At 44.0% G+C, this 16,423-nt stretch overlaps 1 protein-coding gene across 1 annotated transcript in view; it reads left to right on the forward strand.

Annotated features, from left to right (window-relative positions):
• The window catches only part of LOC311233582 (cilium assembly protein DZIP1-like), a 39,671-nt gene that overhangs the window by 18,200 nt on the left and 5,048 nt on the right, over positions 1-16,423 (forward strand). The window contains exons 3-14 of the mRNA XM_084320549.1: positions 111-195; positions 1,613-1,728; positions 2,767-2,916; positions 3,587-3,724; positions 4,942-5,004; positions 5,737-5,865; positions 9,050-9,098; positions 9,279-9,329; positions 11,666-11,859; positions 12,840-13,047; positions 15,247-15,412; positions 15,510-15,856. Of these exons, the coding sequence (XP_084176675.1) occupies positions 111-195; positions 1,613-1,728; positions 2,767-2,916; positions 3,587-3,724; positions 4,942-5,004; positions 5,737-5,865; positions 9,050-9,098; positions 9,279-9,329; positions 11,666-11,859; positions 12,840-13,047; positions 15,247-15,412; positions 15,510-15,856 (1,696 nt within the window). The remainder of the gene's footprint in view (positions 1-110; positions 196-1,612; positions 1,729-2,766; positions 2,917-3,586; positions 3,725-4,941; positions 5,005-5,736; positions 5,866-9,049; positions 9,099-9,278; positions 9,330-11,665; positions 11,860-12,839; positions 13,048-15,246; positions 15,413-15,509; positions 15,857-16,423) is intronic.

Genomic DNA, 16,423 nt, shown 5'->3' on the forward strand with positions numbered 1-16,423 from the left:
ATTGCAGGTTATGCAAACGTGGACAAATCCCTTTCCCTCGAAACGGCATAGTGCACCTTTAAAAATAAAAGCCTGCATATTAAAACCCATCTTTTTATTTTCCCCTTTAGTGTCCATGTTGTGAAAAAGCCTTCATGAATTCCTCCTTCCTGCAGAACCACATGCAGCACCGCCACCCCGATGAGTATGAGATCCGTAAGTCAACCATCCTTAGCGGTGATGAGTATGAGATCTATAAGTCAACCATCCTTAGCGTGATTAGTATGAGATCTATAAGTCAACCATCCTTAGCGGTGATTAGTATGAGATCTATAAGTCAACCATCCTTAGCGGTGATTAGTATGAGATCTATAAGTCAACCATCCTTAGCGGTGATGAGTATTAGACCTATAAGTCAACCATCCTTAGCAGTGATTAGTATGAGATCTATAAGTCAACCATCCTTAGTGGTGATGAGTATTAGACCTATAAGTCAACCATCCTTAGCAGTGATTAGTATGAGATCTATAAGTCAACCATCCTTAGCGGTGATTAGTATGAGATCTATAAGTCAACCATCCTTAGCGGTGATTAGTATGAGATCTATAAGTCAACCATCCTTAGCGGCAACCATCCTTAGCGGTGATGAGTATGAGATCTATAAGTCAACCATCCTTAGCGGTGATGAGTATGAGATCTATAAGTCAACCATCCTTAGCGGTGATTAGTATGAGATCTATAAGTCAACCATCCTTAGTGGTGATTAGTATGAGATCTATAAGTCAACCATCCTTAGCGGTGATTAGTATGAGATATATAAGTCAACCATCCTTAGCGGTGATTAGTATGAGATCTATAAGTCAACCATCCTTAGCGGTGATTAGTATGAGATCTATAAGTCAACCATCCTTAGTGGTGATTAGTATGAGATCTATAAGTCAACCATCCTTAGCGGTGATTAGTATGAGATCTATAAGTCAACCATCCTTAGTGGTGATTAGTATGAGATCTATAAGTCAACCATCCTTAGCGGTGATTAGTATGAGATCTATAAGTCAACCATCCTTAGCGGCAACCATCCTTAGCGGTGATGAGTATGAGATCTATAAGTCAACCATCCTTAGCGGTGATGAGTATGAGATCTATAAGTCAACCATCCTTAGCGGTGATTAGTATGAGATCTATAAGTCAACCATCCTTAGTGGTGATTAGTATGAGATCTATAAGTCAACCATCCTTAGCGGTGATTAGTATGAGATATATAAGTCAACCATCCTTAGCGGTGATTAGTATGAGATCTATAAGTCAACCATCCTTAGCGGTGATTAGTATGAGATCTATAAGTCAACCATCCTTAGTGGTGATTAGTATGAGATCTATAAGTCAACCATCCTTAGCGGTGATTAGTATGAGATCTATAAGTCAACCATCCTTAGTGGTGATTAGTATGAGATCTATAAGTCAACCATCCTTAGCGGTGATTAGTATGAGATCTATAAGTCAACCATCCTTAACGGTGATGAGTATAACATTAAGTCTACATTTGAGCCTGGTGGCTGTACCCTGCCGCGTCACCAAAGCACCTGATCTCAGCTTCTCTTCTTTTCTTCTTTTCAATCGTCTTGTTTTCCAGAGTTACGAATAGACGGCGATAAGAAGGGTCAGGTGGACGGCTTCAAGCAGGAGATCAGCGGTCTGAGGCAGCAGCTGGTTCAGCAGCAGCAGACCCTGCAGGCCAAGGTGGTCCAGGTGGGACTCATTCTGCACCGCTTTTGTTTTTCTGGCCTTGTTTAACCCTTTCACTAACACACTACAGAAGGTAGTGAAAGGGTTAACCTTCTGTAGTGTGGTAGTGAAAGGGTTAACCTTCTTTAGTGTGGTTGTGAAATGGTTAACCTTCTGTAGTGTGGTAGTGAAAGGGTTAACCTTCTGTAGTGTGGTAGTGAAATGGTTAACCGTCTGTAATGTGGTAGTGAAAGGGTTAACCTTCTGTAGTGTGGTAGTGAAAGGGTTAACCTTCTGTAGTGTGGTTGTGAAATGGTTAACCGTCTATAGTGTGGTAGTGAAAGGGTTAACCTTCTGTAGTGTGGTAGTGAAAGGGTTAACCTTCTGTAGTGTGGTAGTGAAATGGTTAACCTTCTGTAGTGTGGTTGTGAAAGGGTTAACCCTTTGTCGTGTGGCAGTGAAATGGTTAACCTTCTGTATTGTTGCAGTGAAAGGGTTAACCCTTTGGTAGTGTAAGCCAAGGGTTCATGCTGGGTGGGTGAGTTATGGCGCTTTTTCTAATGTATAAAACATTTCCATAGTTTGTTATGGAATTTTATTCCTTAAGATTTAATTGTGATTTATTTTTAATGCAATTAATTATTTCCATCACATGTTTGAAATTTACATTTTGAATAATTGCCAAAGCATGATGGATTATGTTTTATTACAACAGAAAACCACTGGTCTCAAGTCTTCTTGACTAAAGTAATCCTTGTTTCAAACAGTTATTGGATTTGTGGAAATAGCCTATTCATTTATATGATTATGTTTACCCATTATTGTCCTGCGATTTAATGAAATCATGCAAAAATACCTCTTTATATCTAGTGATTATTAAGCACTTTGTGAAAATTATTGTGATAATATAATAACGTAAAAAAAGAACTAAAAAGTTGTATCTAAGACCGTAAACAAGCGACCAGTTGACTGACAGAAACGACATGTTAAACCGCTCCTCTAATGGCCACTAGGCGGCATCCTCATGGTTTCTGACGGTCCCTGTGTTTCTTCTACCTCCAGGAGAAGGAGCAGCAGTCCATGTTTAAGGACATGATGAGGGAGCTGGATCGCTTCAGGGCTGAGGACATGGTGCGCATGGACAGGAAGATTGAGGACAGCAGAGACGGAATTCACAGGGAGATGGAATTCTTATACAGCAAGAACCTCCAGGCATGTAATTCCCAGACGCTTTCACAACTTATGTCAGGTTTTTTTTGGAACGTGTAAATCACTGATGTGAAGATTGTTTATGGTCCTTCTGGGTGTGTGTGAAGGCTCTCATGTGTGAAGGCTCTTGTGGAGTTGTTATGCCGGTCTAGGAAGGTGGGGAAAGTGTGGAAAAGGAATTTGTTCATTTACAGATATTGAAAAGTTTAGGACAAAAAGTCCCATCACACAAAAATATGAAAGCAATAAGCAAAAATGTCTAGTCTCGGGCGCCCCAGTGGCGAACCACATAACGCGCTGAGTCGCGGCACGGCCGACCCGGGTTCGAGAATCTTTATTTGTCGAATGTCTTCCCCCCACTCTGTCTCCCGTTTCACCTCTCTTTCTCTCTCTACTGGACTACCCAGTAGAATAAAGCGATACACACTAAAAAATAAATTTAGGTCTGGAAAAAGTTATGGAATTTTGAAATGGAAAAATGTGTAGGAACCCTGTTCTTGGGGGTTCATATGTTTTAATTATTTTTATTGAAATAGAAAATTCAAATGTCAAATTCACTCATTGACATTCACATAATTGTAAATGGTCTTTTATTTGTATCTTCTGTGGCCGTTATTTGCCAGTTGCTTCTTAGTTAGTTAGTGACCTTTCTACTCTACCCATTCGTTCCTAGGATCTGAATCAGGTCCAGATATCGCAGCGCGACGTGCCGGCCAGTCCAGTCCACCGGCAGGCAGAGAGAGACCTGGACAACTACAAGGAGATCCAGACACAAGCCATCCAGAAGCTGGAGCAACAGCTCAGGAAGCAGGTCGGTGTCTTTATGTAAACATTTCAAATCAAATCTAATTTATTTGTAAGGCCCGACAACACATGTTAATGTCCCCATGGGATGGACACGTCTTCTTTAACATCTTAACATGCACCGGGTCATATACGCACAAAGTCACAGCACTTTGCGAGCATCTACCGGCTCGCGGCAGTATTTTTCGCAGAACATATAAATTACAGAATTAAAGATCTATTTGTTGCCATTCGAACGCCACCTCACTCGACCAAATCCGTGCCTCAGTTCTCGAGTTACATGACGATATGTCAGGCGTCAGATGACCACCCCGGACTCCCACCGCTCCAGAACTGCCAATCATCCGCTGATGGTGAAAATGATTGGTCAGCGTTGTAGCCAATGAGTGTAGCTTTCCAATGATACCACATGTGGGGGGGGTGCGAATACGGGATCTAGGTGAAAGTTGTCAAGCGAAAACCAGAAGTGAAAAACATTTCCAATGAATGGCCATGGACGAGGAAATGGAATTCTGGAGAGCTTTTCTTTGGCACACGGTTTACCCGGATCTCTCCCAAAGACCCATTTCTGAACGGATCTTTATCAAATTTGGACCTGTACTACATAAGTCTTCAGGCTATGGATCCACAGTGTTTTCTTTGGGGGATATTGCAACAACTACAGAAAAATTTTTGTACACAAGTTCAAGTTCAACTCAAGTTCAGACCTCTGTTACTCTATTTCATTAGCACTAAAAGTGATTTTTTTCTTTCAAAAGAGACCAGGCTCAAGCATGTGCTATAAGTATAAAGTATAAAGATAAGCTTTGCAAAAAAAGTATGGAGTCCTCAAGTTCTAGTAAAAAAAATTGCCTATTTTCTGGGTGCCTTTAAGAGGTTAAACAAGTCAAGAAGAAACATCACAATACATCAAGAACAAAACAAAAAAGACCATGAAATCCGAAATAAAATGTAAAATAAATAAATGCAACACTCCCAGACATACCCCACGCGAAGGTAAGGAAAAACTCACTAATAACCTAGCAATAGGAAAAAAGCACCACAGGCAATGTGGAGGGGAGAAACCTTAGAAGGGCCGTTCAAGGGGGGATCTCCATTCCTAGATGTCGGTGATAGTAGTGTTGCTATAAAACAGGCGAGCAGTTGGTAAGTATGTACATATAGGCTACATTTAACTATTCAGAATGTCGAAGATATTTGACAGTGGACTTCACTCCTTCCCAGGATAAAAAGTGGGAATCCAGAATTGACGAAGTCAAGGCTCAGCACGAGTCTGAAAAGAAGCTGGTATGTATTTCTGTTGTTATTATGTCATTAAAGCAGCGTTCATGCGGGGAAGCAAAGGTCCACGCGGTGGTCTACCCGCAAAATGGTCGGGAGGAGGCTAGCTCTATTGACAAGCTTTGTATGTATATACAGGGGCGACAGTGGCTCAGGAGGTAGAGCGGTCGTCTGGTAGTCGGAAGGTTCCTGGCTCGATTCCCACTCCTCCCAGGCAGCGTGTTGAAGTGTCCTTGAGCAAATCACTTCACCCCCAATTGCTCCAGATGTGCAGGTTGGCACCTTGTATTGTTGACTCTGCCGTTGGGGTGTGTGGATGTGTGAGTGAATGGGTGAATGTGAGGAACAGAAATTGTACCATTTTTATATACAAAGGATTCTGAGGGTGGATACGGACCACCTAGCCTAGCTGTTGGCCAAAAACACCTTCCGGAGTTTTAAGCTAGGCCAGCCTAGTGGTCCTTATCCGCTTCCATTAATTTGTGCTAAGCTAGGCTAGCTAGCAGTCGGATAGCTTTCTACTGAACGCACAGAGAGGAAATCGGTATTTATCTTCTTACTCTGGAGAAGACGGTAAGCGTATTTCCCATAATGTTGGCGTGTTCCTTTAAGTCTAACCCTCGTTATTAGTATCGGTGAGCAGAGATAAATGTCCATTTACACAACAACACCGCCAGCCAGCCAGAGAAATATGAACTCGCCGAGCCGCGAATGTTGTTTCGTCCCGCGTTCCTCCAGCTGCTGAGCGAGCTGAGCGGCGTGCGGTCGTCTGTGTCTGAGAGCAAGGAGCGCAGCCACCGGCTGAAGCAGGAGATGGGGAGGAGGCTGCAGGAGAGGGAGCACACAATCATCGCTCAGAGAGAACAGGTCTGTACAGTACACACACACACACACCCAGGTCTTGCTCGAAAAAGAGATCTTTGATCTCAAGTGACTACCTGGTAAAATAAAGGTTAAATAAATAAACAAAAAATATACCTAATTCATCGACAAGACGAGATCAAATGCAGACGCAGTTGTTCTGTGGCTCTGTCAGCCCAAATAAAGTGATTATTATTATCGGCAGCCGGCAGGTCTGTGGTCTGATTGCATGACTGAGTGCAGCTGTGCATATGCTGAGCAGCACTGATACAGTGTGTGTGTAGTGGGCTTGATTTGGTCCAGCTGCGCACAGCGGTCATTATTGTTCGGCAGAGGTCCGTTATTGAGTAATATCGGACCTCTGACGAGCGATATTGACCAATCACAAGCAAGCATTTCGGCGAATGTGAAAACGCCATGTAATAAGATAAGATATTCCTTTATTGATCCCCTTGGGGAAATGCGGGTGTCATAGCAGCATGGGGGAGGGGAGGTACAGGTACGGGCAGGGTAATAGTAGAAAGATATATAATACATATATAGGCAATACAATTCGATCTGATTATAAAGATATGAGGACAAAATAAACAGTGTGAACAATATAATTAACTCTGTAGTCAATATAATTACGTAACTATGAATATAAAAATAAACTGAACAATATAATTAACTCTGAATATAAAAATAAACTGTGAACAATATAATTAACTCTGAATATAAAAATAAACGGTGACCAATATAATTAACTCTGAATATAAAAATAAACTGAACAATATAATTAACTCTGAATATAAAAATAAAACAGTGAACAATATAATTAACTCTGAATATAAAAATAAACTGAACAATATAATTAACTCTGAATATAAAAATAAACAGTGTGAACAATATAATTAACTCTGAATATAAAAATAAACTGAACAATATAATTAACTCTGAATGTAAAAATATGTGTTAACAAAGGTGCAGACGAGGGTCTGTGTATGCCCTATCATCTATATCAGGGGTCCCCAAACTTTTTCCTGTGAGGGCCACATAACCTTTCCCTTCTCTGGTGGGGGCCGGGGTCAGTTTGTAACAGAAAAAGTGTGACGATCACAGGGGTGCCTAAACGTAAACATTTATTGTTTTCCAGAAAGCCACACATAACCAAATATTAATAACCCTTTCTGGGATCTTCACAGAAAAAAAAGTCAGGAAATAAATAATAACACTATTAATGAAATAAATAACACTATTTATGAAATAAAAATACAGTACCTACAGACCACCTAGCTCTAGCTCTGTACTATTTAAAAGCACAGTGCAGGACACACTCAAAGGTTATCGCACCTCAGAGATGGCAGTGGACATGTATGACAGGACAAAGGCCATATGTAATGACCTTGGGATTGAGGAACATACTACCAGCCAAAGGAGGAAGCAGAAAAGGATGGACGAGTCATCTTGTGGCACAAACTCAGACCTCAGCTCAGACCTCAGCTCAGGAGATCAGCTGAGACAGACTGTTCTATCCAGTCCTCGACAGAATGCTGCAAGAGCTTGAGAGCAGGTTCTCATGAGTTGGAGAACAACTTATGAGAGGCATACAGGCATGTTATCCAGCCTCAGACCAGTTTCTCTCAGTGGAATTGCTGCAACCCCTCGCCACACATTACAATATCCAACTACTGCCAGAGGAGATCACAGTTGCAAAGTGTTTCCTGGCCAGGACAGGCAGAGATGCAGTCCCTACGATCCAAAGTGTCTTTTCCCTCCAGGATGATAATAAAAATAATAATTCATTTTATTTATAAGGCGCCTTTCAGGACACCAAAAAAAAGTCAAAAAAAAATAAATAAAAAAAAGTCCACAAATCGGTGAATGAAAAAATTATAGGATCAAATGAAAACTACTACTTACCAAAATTGAATGTTTAAAAGTACTAAAACCCAACAAAAAATATCAAACACTAACAAACATTCAGTACAGACAATCTTAAAAAAAATATGGAAACAGGTACAAGGTTCTTGAGTCAAGGCCAGGAATTCCTTGAAAACAGCAAATTTTTTAACAAGGTGCTTAAAAGGTCTTTGAAATTCAATTTGTGTTCTGTTTAAACTTTTAATAAAATCTGAGTCGCAGGGCGGCTAAGTGGCGCAGTGGGCAAGGCGCTCGCCACTAACGCAGGAGATGCTGGGTTCGAGCCCAGCTCTCGGCGTTGCTTCCGGCTTGGCTGGTCGTTCATACTAATACAATTGGCAGTATTAGGGGGTGGGAAAGCCGGTGGGTGGGGATCGGACGTTGTGGACAGCGACTCCTACAGGTCGGTTGGTGCGCCTGTACAGCAGAATCAGGAAGTATCGGGGGCAGCGTGAGCCTCCCACTCGTTACTCCTCGCCACTGAGAGATCGCGCTGTACAGGTGAAAAGATGTGACAGGCTGCCTCCTCGTGTACCAGAGGGGACACGTGATGCAAGGCTTGGTCCACATTGCAGCCGACCAGTGGGAGGCATGGTCTAGCAACGTTCGAGACAGGGGAGGGAAGAATTGGATAATACGAAATTGGGATGGGAGAAAAATAGAAAAATGGGGAGAAAAAATAGATAAAAAAACTGCTTTCCCTCATTTCTTCGCGTGTGATTCTCTAGCTGGCAAGCAGGCCAAGAAGATGCTTAAAAAAACAGCATTTAAAAGTGAATTGTATCCTTTGAGTGACATCCTTGAAAAGCAAAAATAGTGCTTGGAAAAGTACTTAAAAGTCCTTGAATTTCATTTTGCAATGTCTGTGGGAACCCTGTGGAAAGGACAGACGGACACGCACATGCAGACGGCGATGACTTCCTTTATAGTTAGATGGTAAATGGGTAGTAAGCCTGAATACATACACACAGCACGGCCCAGAAGGACTTGATGGAGAGGAAGTGAGAGGAAAGGTCAGCCCTTGTTAAGTATTTGCTCCGCTGGCTGTGATTGTGTTATGCGATCGTGACTCACTATAATACTGTACATGTGTGTCCTGGTCCTCCTGCATAGGAAGCCAAAATTATGTATCCAAGAAAAGTCACCCTTTCGTCTTTGTACATACCATACAATGTAGTGGTTGGACACTGACATTGGTTTGCTGGCATTGATCAGAGACACGCAGACACGCATTAAAACTACAAAAAATATACATTTCATGATCTTCTTTTGTCTTTTTGTCTTGCAGATAAAGAACATTTCCTCGAATCCGCCTACCAAAGTGGTTGAAGTTCCAGGTATGGATTCTTTTTTAAAGTCAGCTTTCATGCTTGGTTGTATGTGAATACAAATGTTTCGAAATAGACAATGGCATCAGTATTCTAAATAGACTAAATTGGGTAAAGATTAGTTTGTAAAGTTCTACATCTACAGTCCAGAATGAGCTGAATGTACTGTTCCTACTCCCTGTGTTTCAGTGATTGTCACTGCACCAGCACCAGAGCCCAAATCAAAGAAAGTTCAACTTGGTAAGTTTGTAGAAAGCTATCATGACTACTGCGTAGTTTAGTCTACAATACTACACGGTGTGTAGTTTAGTCTACAATACTACTGTACTGGGGAGGCCAAACATGTTTCTGCCCTCACAGAAAATATTCTTTATTTATTTTTATTTTTTTATCGGTGGTAGTCCGATGTGTATTTTAATGGGATATTCCACCTCTGTAAGATGGTCTACAACATGAAAAAGAATTTAGAAAAAATATATACAATTTTGTAAAAAGAAAAAAAGAGAATAATTTTGTTACCAGAACTTCCTGTAATCACTTGACTCGGCAATAATCAATCAATAGCAGCGCGAGAATGCTTGTGCCTTGACTCTGACGTTTTGGCCGCACTGGATTCAGAATACTTGACGGCGCATCCATCACTTTTTGATTAAAAACTCAAGTCCCAAACGGAAAGAATAATCAGATCCCACAGGGTTGTAGTCCAGACTTGGGGCAACGTTTGGATGCAAAGACCTATTTGAGGGGAGTGGCCACTTGAATGACAGACATTTCTCCAACTAATCATCAGCCCACAACCGCCACGGTTTGCACACAGGGGTTGGCTACAATTTGAGTGATTTTCTATTTTTCTTTTATCTACTTTTTCTCCTCCTATTTTTTCTGTATTTTTCTCCCATCCCAATTTTAGTCGTTATGCCAATTCCCCCCTCCCCTTCCTGGTCGTTGTGCGCATTTGCCCCCACTTGCCGGTCTAGGGAGCCCTGAAGTCTATCACATGCTTCCTCCAATACATGTGGAGACAGCCAGCAGCCTCTTTTCACCTGACAGCGAGGACTCTCACTGGGGAAGTGTAACGCGTGGGAGGCTCACACTACCTTCCCCAGTTACCTCCCTCGCTGTGCAGGCGCCCTGACCGACCTGTAGGAGTCGCTGTTTACAACGACCAGGACCCACTGGCTTTCCACCCGCTGACACTGCCAATTGTGTCAGTATGGACGACCGACCAAGCCGGAGGTACCGCGGCAGCCGGATTCGATCCCACTGTCTCTGCGGTGGTAGACAAGGCGCTTAGTCCGCTGCGCTACCCGGCCGCCCAATTTGAGTGATTGTTTGATCTACCAATTGAAAGTATGGTTTTAGACTTTGGCTTTTTGTGAGGAGAGTGGCTGAAACCTTTGGGCCAAAAACTGCATTTCTGAATAGCAGTGGGCGGAGCTCCCATTGTGATGCCATTACAGCAGAGCCTTTGACCTCCCCGACTCCCCGACTGCACTATGTCATCACGCAGGTTCCTGGCAGCCGTGTGGCATCATTAAGTACTCGAAACAGCAGATTTACACGTCGACTCGCGGGAGCTCGATAAACAACGTGTTTCCCGTGCATTAGACTTATTTGTGGTGGCTCACGGGCTCACCAGTCCCACCACAAATAGACTCCCGAAACTGATCAATAACGCATTAAAATTGCATTGCTTCCGCACACATTCTCCACCGCTGTTGGGCTCCGTGTCGCCTTGCCCGTCCCGGCCCCCTAACCCCCACAAAGCCACTTGGGAGCGAAGAGCGCATGGGAAACACTGGACGCCGTGAGTCATTTAAAACGGCACCACGAGAACCAAATAGAACATGTGTATTTTAGTCCCCTCCCTATCAGCTCCTCTGCATGGATGTAGCGCTCTGCTCTTGGGCTGGGATTCCCTAAATCGTCTCGGGAATAAGATCATCCTAGTCTCCCTAGCAACCAGGGTTGGGATCAATTCACTCAATTCAATTGATTTAAAAAATGTGAATAGAGAATATTGCTGTGTACACGCTTGCTTCATTCTCATTTCTTCATCAATAGGTTGGATAATGCAACCTTTTAGTGCCAATTCTTTTTCAGTATTTGAATTTAAAAGAAAATCCACTCCCCGTATTCATTAAATCGAGAGTGAATGGATCCCGACCCCCGCTAGCAACGGAACTAAAATAATCTTAGTACGGAGATGTTTTTCGGGAAACCCAGGCCCTGGTCTGTGACGGTCTGTGAATCCTGCCATGTCAGCACAGTGGTCATCATTCTCTGGAGTCCATCAGCCACCGTTCAACTGTTCTTGTTGCAAATAAGCACCGAGCCTCTTCTGCCTCCTGCCTCTGCAGTCCAGCCTCTCCCCTCTAGCCTCCATTATGCCTCGGCCTGAATCTGCAGCATGTCGCTACTAGTGCTGAACGTCACGCGCGGCGTGCATGTTGCCTTCCTCATCCCCATTTTCATCCTCGTCACACTTGCCCGTGTCTCCTTGCGCTCGAACCCTTGTAATAAGTGGTGGATGAAAGGAACGCGCACGCGTGTGTGTGTGTATGTTTCCTCTCCAGACTCGAGCAGCCTTTCCGAGAGGAGGCCGGAGGTCAGGAGGCCAGAGGTCAGGCCGGAGGCGAAGAAGCAGCCGGTGGCCGCCGCCCCCTCCACCACCCGCAGCCTCAGGAACAACCCCCACCTCAAGAGGGAGCTGCGCCCGGCGCTGGAGCAGGCTCTCCTGGAGAAGCTGGAGGAGCTCGGGGTCAACCCTGTATGTAACCAGTGTTTACTTTGGTGATTATCTGTGAGATTCTGACCTTTTTGGTATGTTAGATCTCAAAGGGAAAAAATGCCATAAAAGTAGGGAGTCCTAAACTCAGGTTCAGACTCTTAAACTCAGATTCAGAGTACTAAACTGTGATTAATTTCAGTGTCCTAAACTGAGATGCAGAGTACTAAACTGAGATGCAGAGTCCTAAACTGAAATGCAGAGTCCTAAACTGAGATGCAGAGTCCTAAACTCAGATTCAGAGTCCTAAACTGAGATTCAGAGTCCTAAACTGAGATTCAGATGCAGAGTCCTAAACTGAGATGCAGAGTCCTAAACTGAGATGCAGAGTCCTAAACTGAGATGCAGAGTCCTAAACTGAGATGCAGAGTCCTAAACTGAGATGCAGAGTACTAAACTGAGATGCAGAGTCCTAAACTGAGATGCAGAGTCCTAAACTGAGATGCAGAGTCCTAAACTGAGATGCAGAGTCCTAAACTGAGATGCAGAGTCCTAAACTGTGATCCAGAGTCCTAAACTGAGATGCAGAGTCCTAAACTGAGATGCAGAGTCCTAAACTGAGATGCAGAGTCCTAAACTGAGATGCAGAGTCCTAAACTGAGATGCAGAGTACTAAACTGAGATGCAGAGTCCTCAACTGAGATGCAGAGTCCTAAACTGAGATGCAGAGTCCTAAACTGAGATGCAGAGTCCTAAACTGAGATGCAGAGTCCTAAACTGAGATGCAGAGTCCTAAACTGAGATTATCATCCAGTACAGAGTAAATTACCCATTGCATCCATTACTTTCACTGAACAAGTGTAGACTTAGACCAGTTTTAGGGTCATTGGACAAAAAGCTTTGAGATTCTGATATTGGTCCATTCCTACATTATTCAAGTATAGAAATAAATGGTCAAAACGAGGGCTAATATTACATTTTGTACAAACCAGGACATTGCTATTCTCTGCACCTCTCTTCAGGGTCAGAGCGGTCTGAGGAACAAGGAGTACAGTGCCCTCGAGGCCAAGGTGCGCGCGGAGCGGGAGAGCGTGGCGCGGGAGGTGCCGGACTACTGGCGTCACCGGGAGGAGGTGGCCTCCGTCCTGGAGCAGAGGCTGAGAGGGAGGAGGAGGAGAGGCAGCGACTCGGCCCTGGAACCCTGTGACACAACCAAGCACTCAACACAAGGTACCTACCAAGGGATCAGTCTCGGGATCATCTCTGTGTCATTGTCAAGGGGCTTGGCATCACTGAAGAATGTTCAGTATTGATACCATTACCGATACTTCAAATTAGGTTCTGATACTTAAAGGAACACACCAACATTATGGGAAATTAGCTTACCGTCTTCTCCAGAGTCAGACGAGAAGATAGATACCAATTTCCTCTCTGTGCGTTCAGTAGAAATTTCCAGCTGCAAGCGAATCTACTGTAGCTTAGCACAAATTAGTGGAAGTGGATACGGACCTAACCTATCTTACTGTAATACCCCAGGAGGGGTGTTTTTGGCCAACGGCTAGGCTAGCTGGTCCGTATCCGCTTCCATTAATTTGTGCTAAACTAGGCTAGCTTGTAGCCGCCGGATAGATTTTTTATTTTAATTTTTTTTAAACTTTGGCCATTCCCCTGGCTCTTTTATACGTTTATCGCATTTATTCTGGTCAAGGATGACCGACAGAAACAGGCTGAAAGGGTTCAGATGGGGGGGAAGACACTCTGGGAAAGGCACGGCTGCAGTCCGGGATTCGAACTCGCTAAACCCCAGATCCGTGACGAGCACGGTTGTCCCCGGCGCCGAAATAGCGCTCGAGGTACGTGGTGAGCTACTGGAGCTCCCCCCGGATAGCTTTCTACTGAACTTGAATGTCTGTACAAGGATGTTGAGGATGTTCTATGAGTCGGTGGTGGCGGGCGCCTATTTGTACGCTGTGACCTGCTGGGGCAGCGGACTGAGAGCAGGGAACACAACCAGGCTGTATAAGCTGGTCAGGAAGGCCAGTAGCGTGGTTGGGGTGGAGCTGGACTCCCTAGCGAGGGTGGCGGAGAGGAGGAGCCTTGCTAAGCTCCAGGCCATCAGGGAAAACCCCTCCCACCCACTATACACAGACTTGGCTGACAGGAGGAGCATGTTCAGTGCTAGGCTCACACTACCCAAATGCAGCACTGAACGGCACAGGAAGTCCTTCATTCCAACAGCCATCAGACTATACAATGCATCACTGTGCCTTACTGCATCACTGAGCACAGAGTGGCAGTTACCATCTTCCTGGACTTAGTTTGAAACAGCACTGTGCAATACTACACCTACTGTAGACCTCAGTATATTTTTACTGTATTTATTTACTGTATATTTTATTCCATTTTATTCTATTTTACTCTACTCTTATCCTAGGCAACTTGATTTGATTTGTTTTATTATTCTAATTCGTGACCTGTTCTGTCTAAATGTTTAAATGTTGAGCGATTTGCAGTGTCAAATTTCCCACGGGATAATAAAAGTATTTCTATTCTATTTCTATTCTATCTATGAACGCACAGAGAGGAAATTGGTATCCATCTTCTTGTCTGACTCTGGAGAGGACACTAAGTGCATTTCCCCATAATGTTGGCGTGTTCCTTTAAGCATTTTCTACTTTTAGTGAACAGTATATAGACCATTCGTTTGGGATCATTGGACAAAGATTGAGATATCGGATTTCTTTGTATTGGTGAAATTGGTCAACATACCAATACCCTGTTAGCCTGGTATCAGCCTGATGTCTAAGATCAGTATTGTTGACGCATCGCTAATCACATTACTTTGCTTGTTTCAAACATGTTAACTTAATCTACATAAACCTTTACTTGTAAACCCTAAGCTGCTCGCTACCTGAGTCATGTTGGCACAGGAAGTCCTTCATTCCGACAGCCATCAGACTTTACAATGCATCACTGTGCCTCACTGCATCACTGAGCACAGGGTGACAGTACCATCTTCCTGGACCTTTACTTTAACTTTAAACCAACATTGTACAATATTACACTTTACTGTACACTTACTGTATATTTCTTTATATTTTTACTGTATTTAATATTAGAATGTAATATATACATAACATAGGGAATGTATATCCCGGACCGTATTTAATTCTTAGGCTTATTTTTATTCTTATTCTGGACTTTTGTTTTTGTCTACCTAAATGTTTACTATGAGCGATCTGTAGTGCCAAATTTCCCTCGGGATGAATAAAGTAATTATTTTGTTTTGTGATGGTTAAAGGGATAGATTGAACTTGGGAGTGCAGTGTCTTGTTCAACGGCAACTTATGCTTTCAGATTTCCACTTACACATGAATAGTGACTGATTGCGATTGCGTCATTGACGTCATAATGTGTGTGTGTGTGTAGTGACTCAGAACAGACCCCGGTCCAGCAGTCTGCCCTCCAGGGTGACCCAGGTGGTGTCTGGCCCAGCTCCAGCTAAACGGACTAAGACCCCCCAGCCTGCCCCTCGGACCAAGACCAGCACCCTGCCCAAGACCTCCACTCCCAACGCCAAGACCTCCACTCCCAAGTAAGATCTTGACCTCTGCCTAAACATAGACTTCCCTCATTTTCGTTTATTTTCTTCATTCATTGTGTTCACCGGCGGTTGTGTCTTGTTCGCTCAGGACTCCCCCGTTCAGTTCAGACGAAGAGTCTGACGAGGAGGAAGAGGAGCGGCCCGTAAAGCTCCGTCAGGACCAGAGGGGCAAGTCCCCCCAGCCCAAACCGACCCCGGCCAGAACGCGCAAGGCCAGTCCGGTCCTGGCGAGGCAGACCCAGGCCAAGCCCCTGCCAGGCCCCAGGCCCCAGCAGCACAGGGGACCTGGTGGTGTGGTGACCAGGACAGCGGTCACCGAGGTGGACAGCGACGAGGGCTGGTCGGAGGTCAGCGAGATGCAGGAGATCGACCCCAAACAGCTGCTGGGCTACAGGGACCAGAGCGGCAACATGGAGAGGAAGAACACCGCTAAAGGTGGGTCTTCTGGTTCTCCAACATTTCTTTCATGTAGTACAACAGTACTAAAGGTGGGTTCTGGTTCTCCAGCCTTTCTTTCATGTAGTACAACAGTACTAAAGGTGAGTTCTGGTTATCCAGCCTTTCTTTCATGTAGAACAACAATACTAAAGGTGAGTTCTGGTTATCCAGCCTTTCTTTCATGTAGTACAACAGTACTAAAGGTGAGTTCTGGTTATCCAGCCTTTCTTTCATGTAGTACAACAGTACTAAAGGTGAGTTCTGGTTATCCAGCCTTTCTTTCATGTAGTACAACAGTACTAAAGGTGAGTTCTGGTTATCCAGCCTTTCTTTCATGTAGAACAACAGTACTAAAGCTGGGTCCTGGTTCTCTAGTCTTTCTTTCATGTAGAACAACAGTACTAAAGGTGAGTTCTGGTTATCCAGCCTTTCTTTCATGTAGTACAACAGTACTAAAGCTGGGTCCTGGTTCTCTAGTCTTTCTTTCATGTAGAACAACAGTACTAAAGCTGGGTCCTGGTTCTCTAGCCTTTCTTTCATGTAGAACAACAGTACTAAAGCTGG

This window comes from Notolepis coatsorum (genome assembly GCF_963971535.1).
Source record: "Notolepis coatsorum genome assembly, chromosome: 8".
Classification (NCBI taxonomy): domain Eukaryota; kingdom Metazoa; phylum Chordata; class Actinopteri; order Aulopiformes; family Paralepididae; genus Notolepis; species Notolepis coatsorum.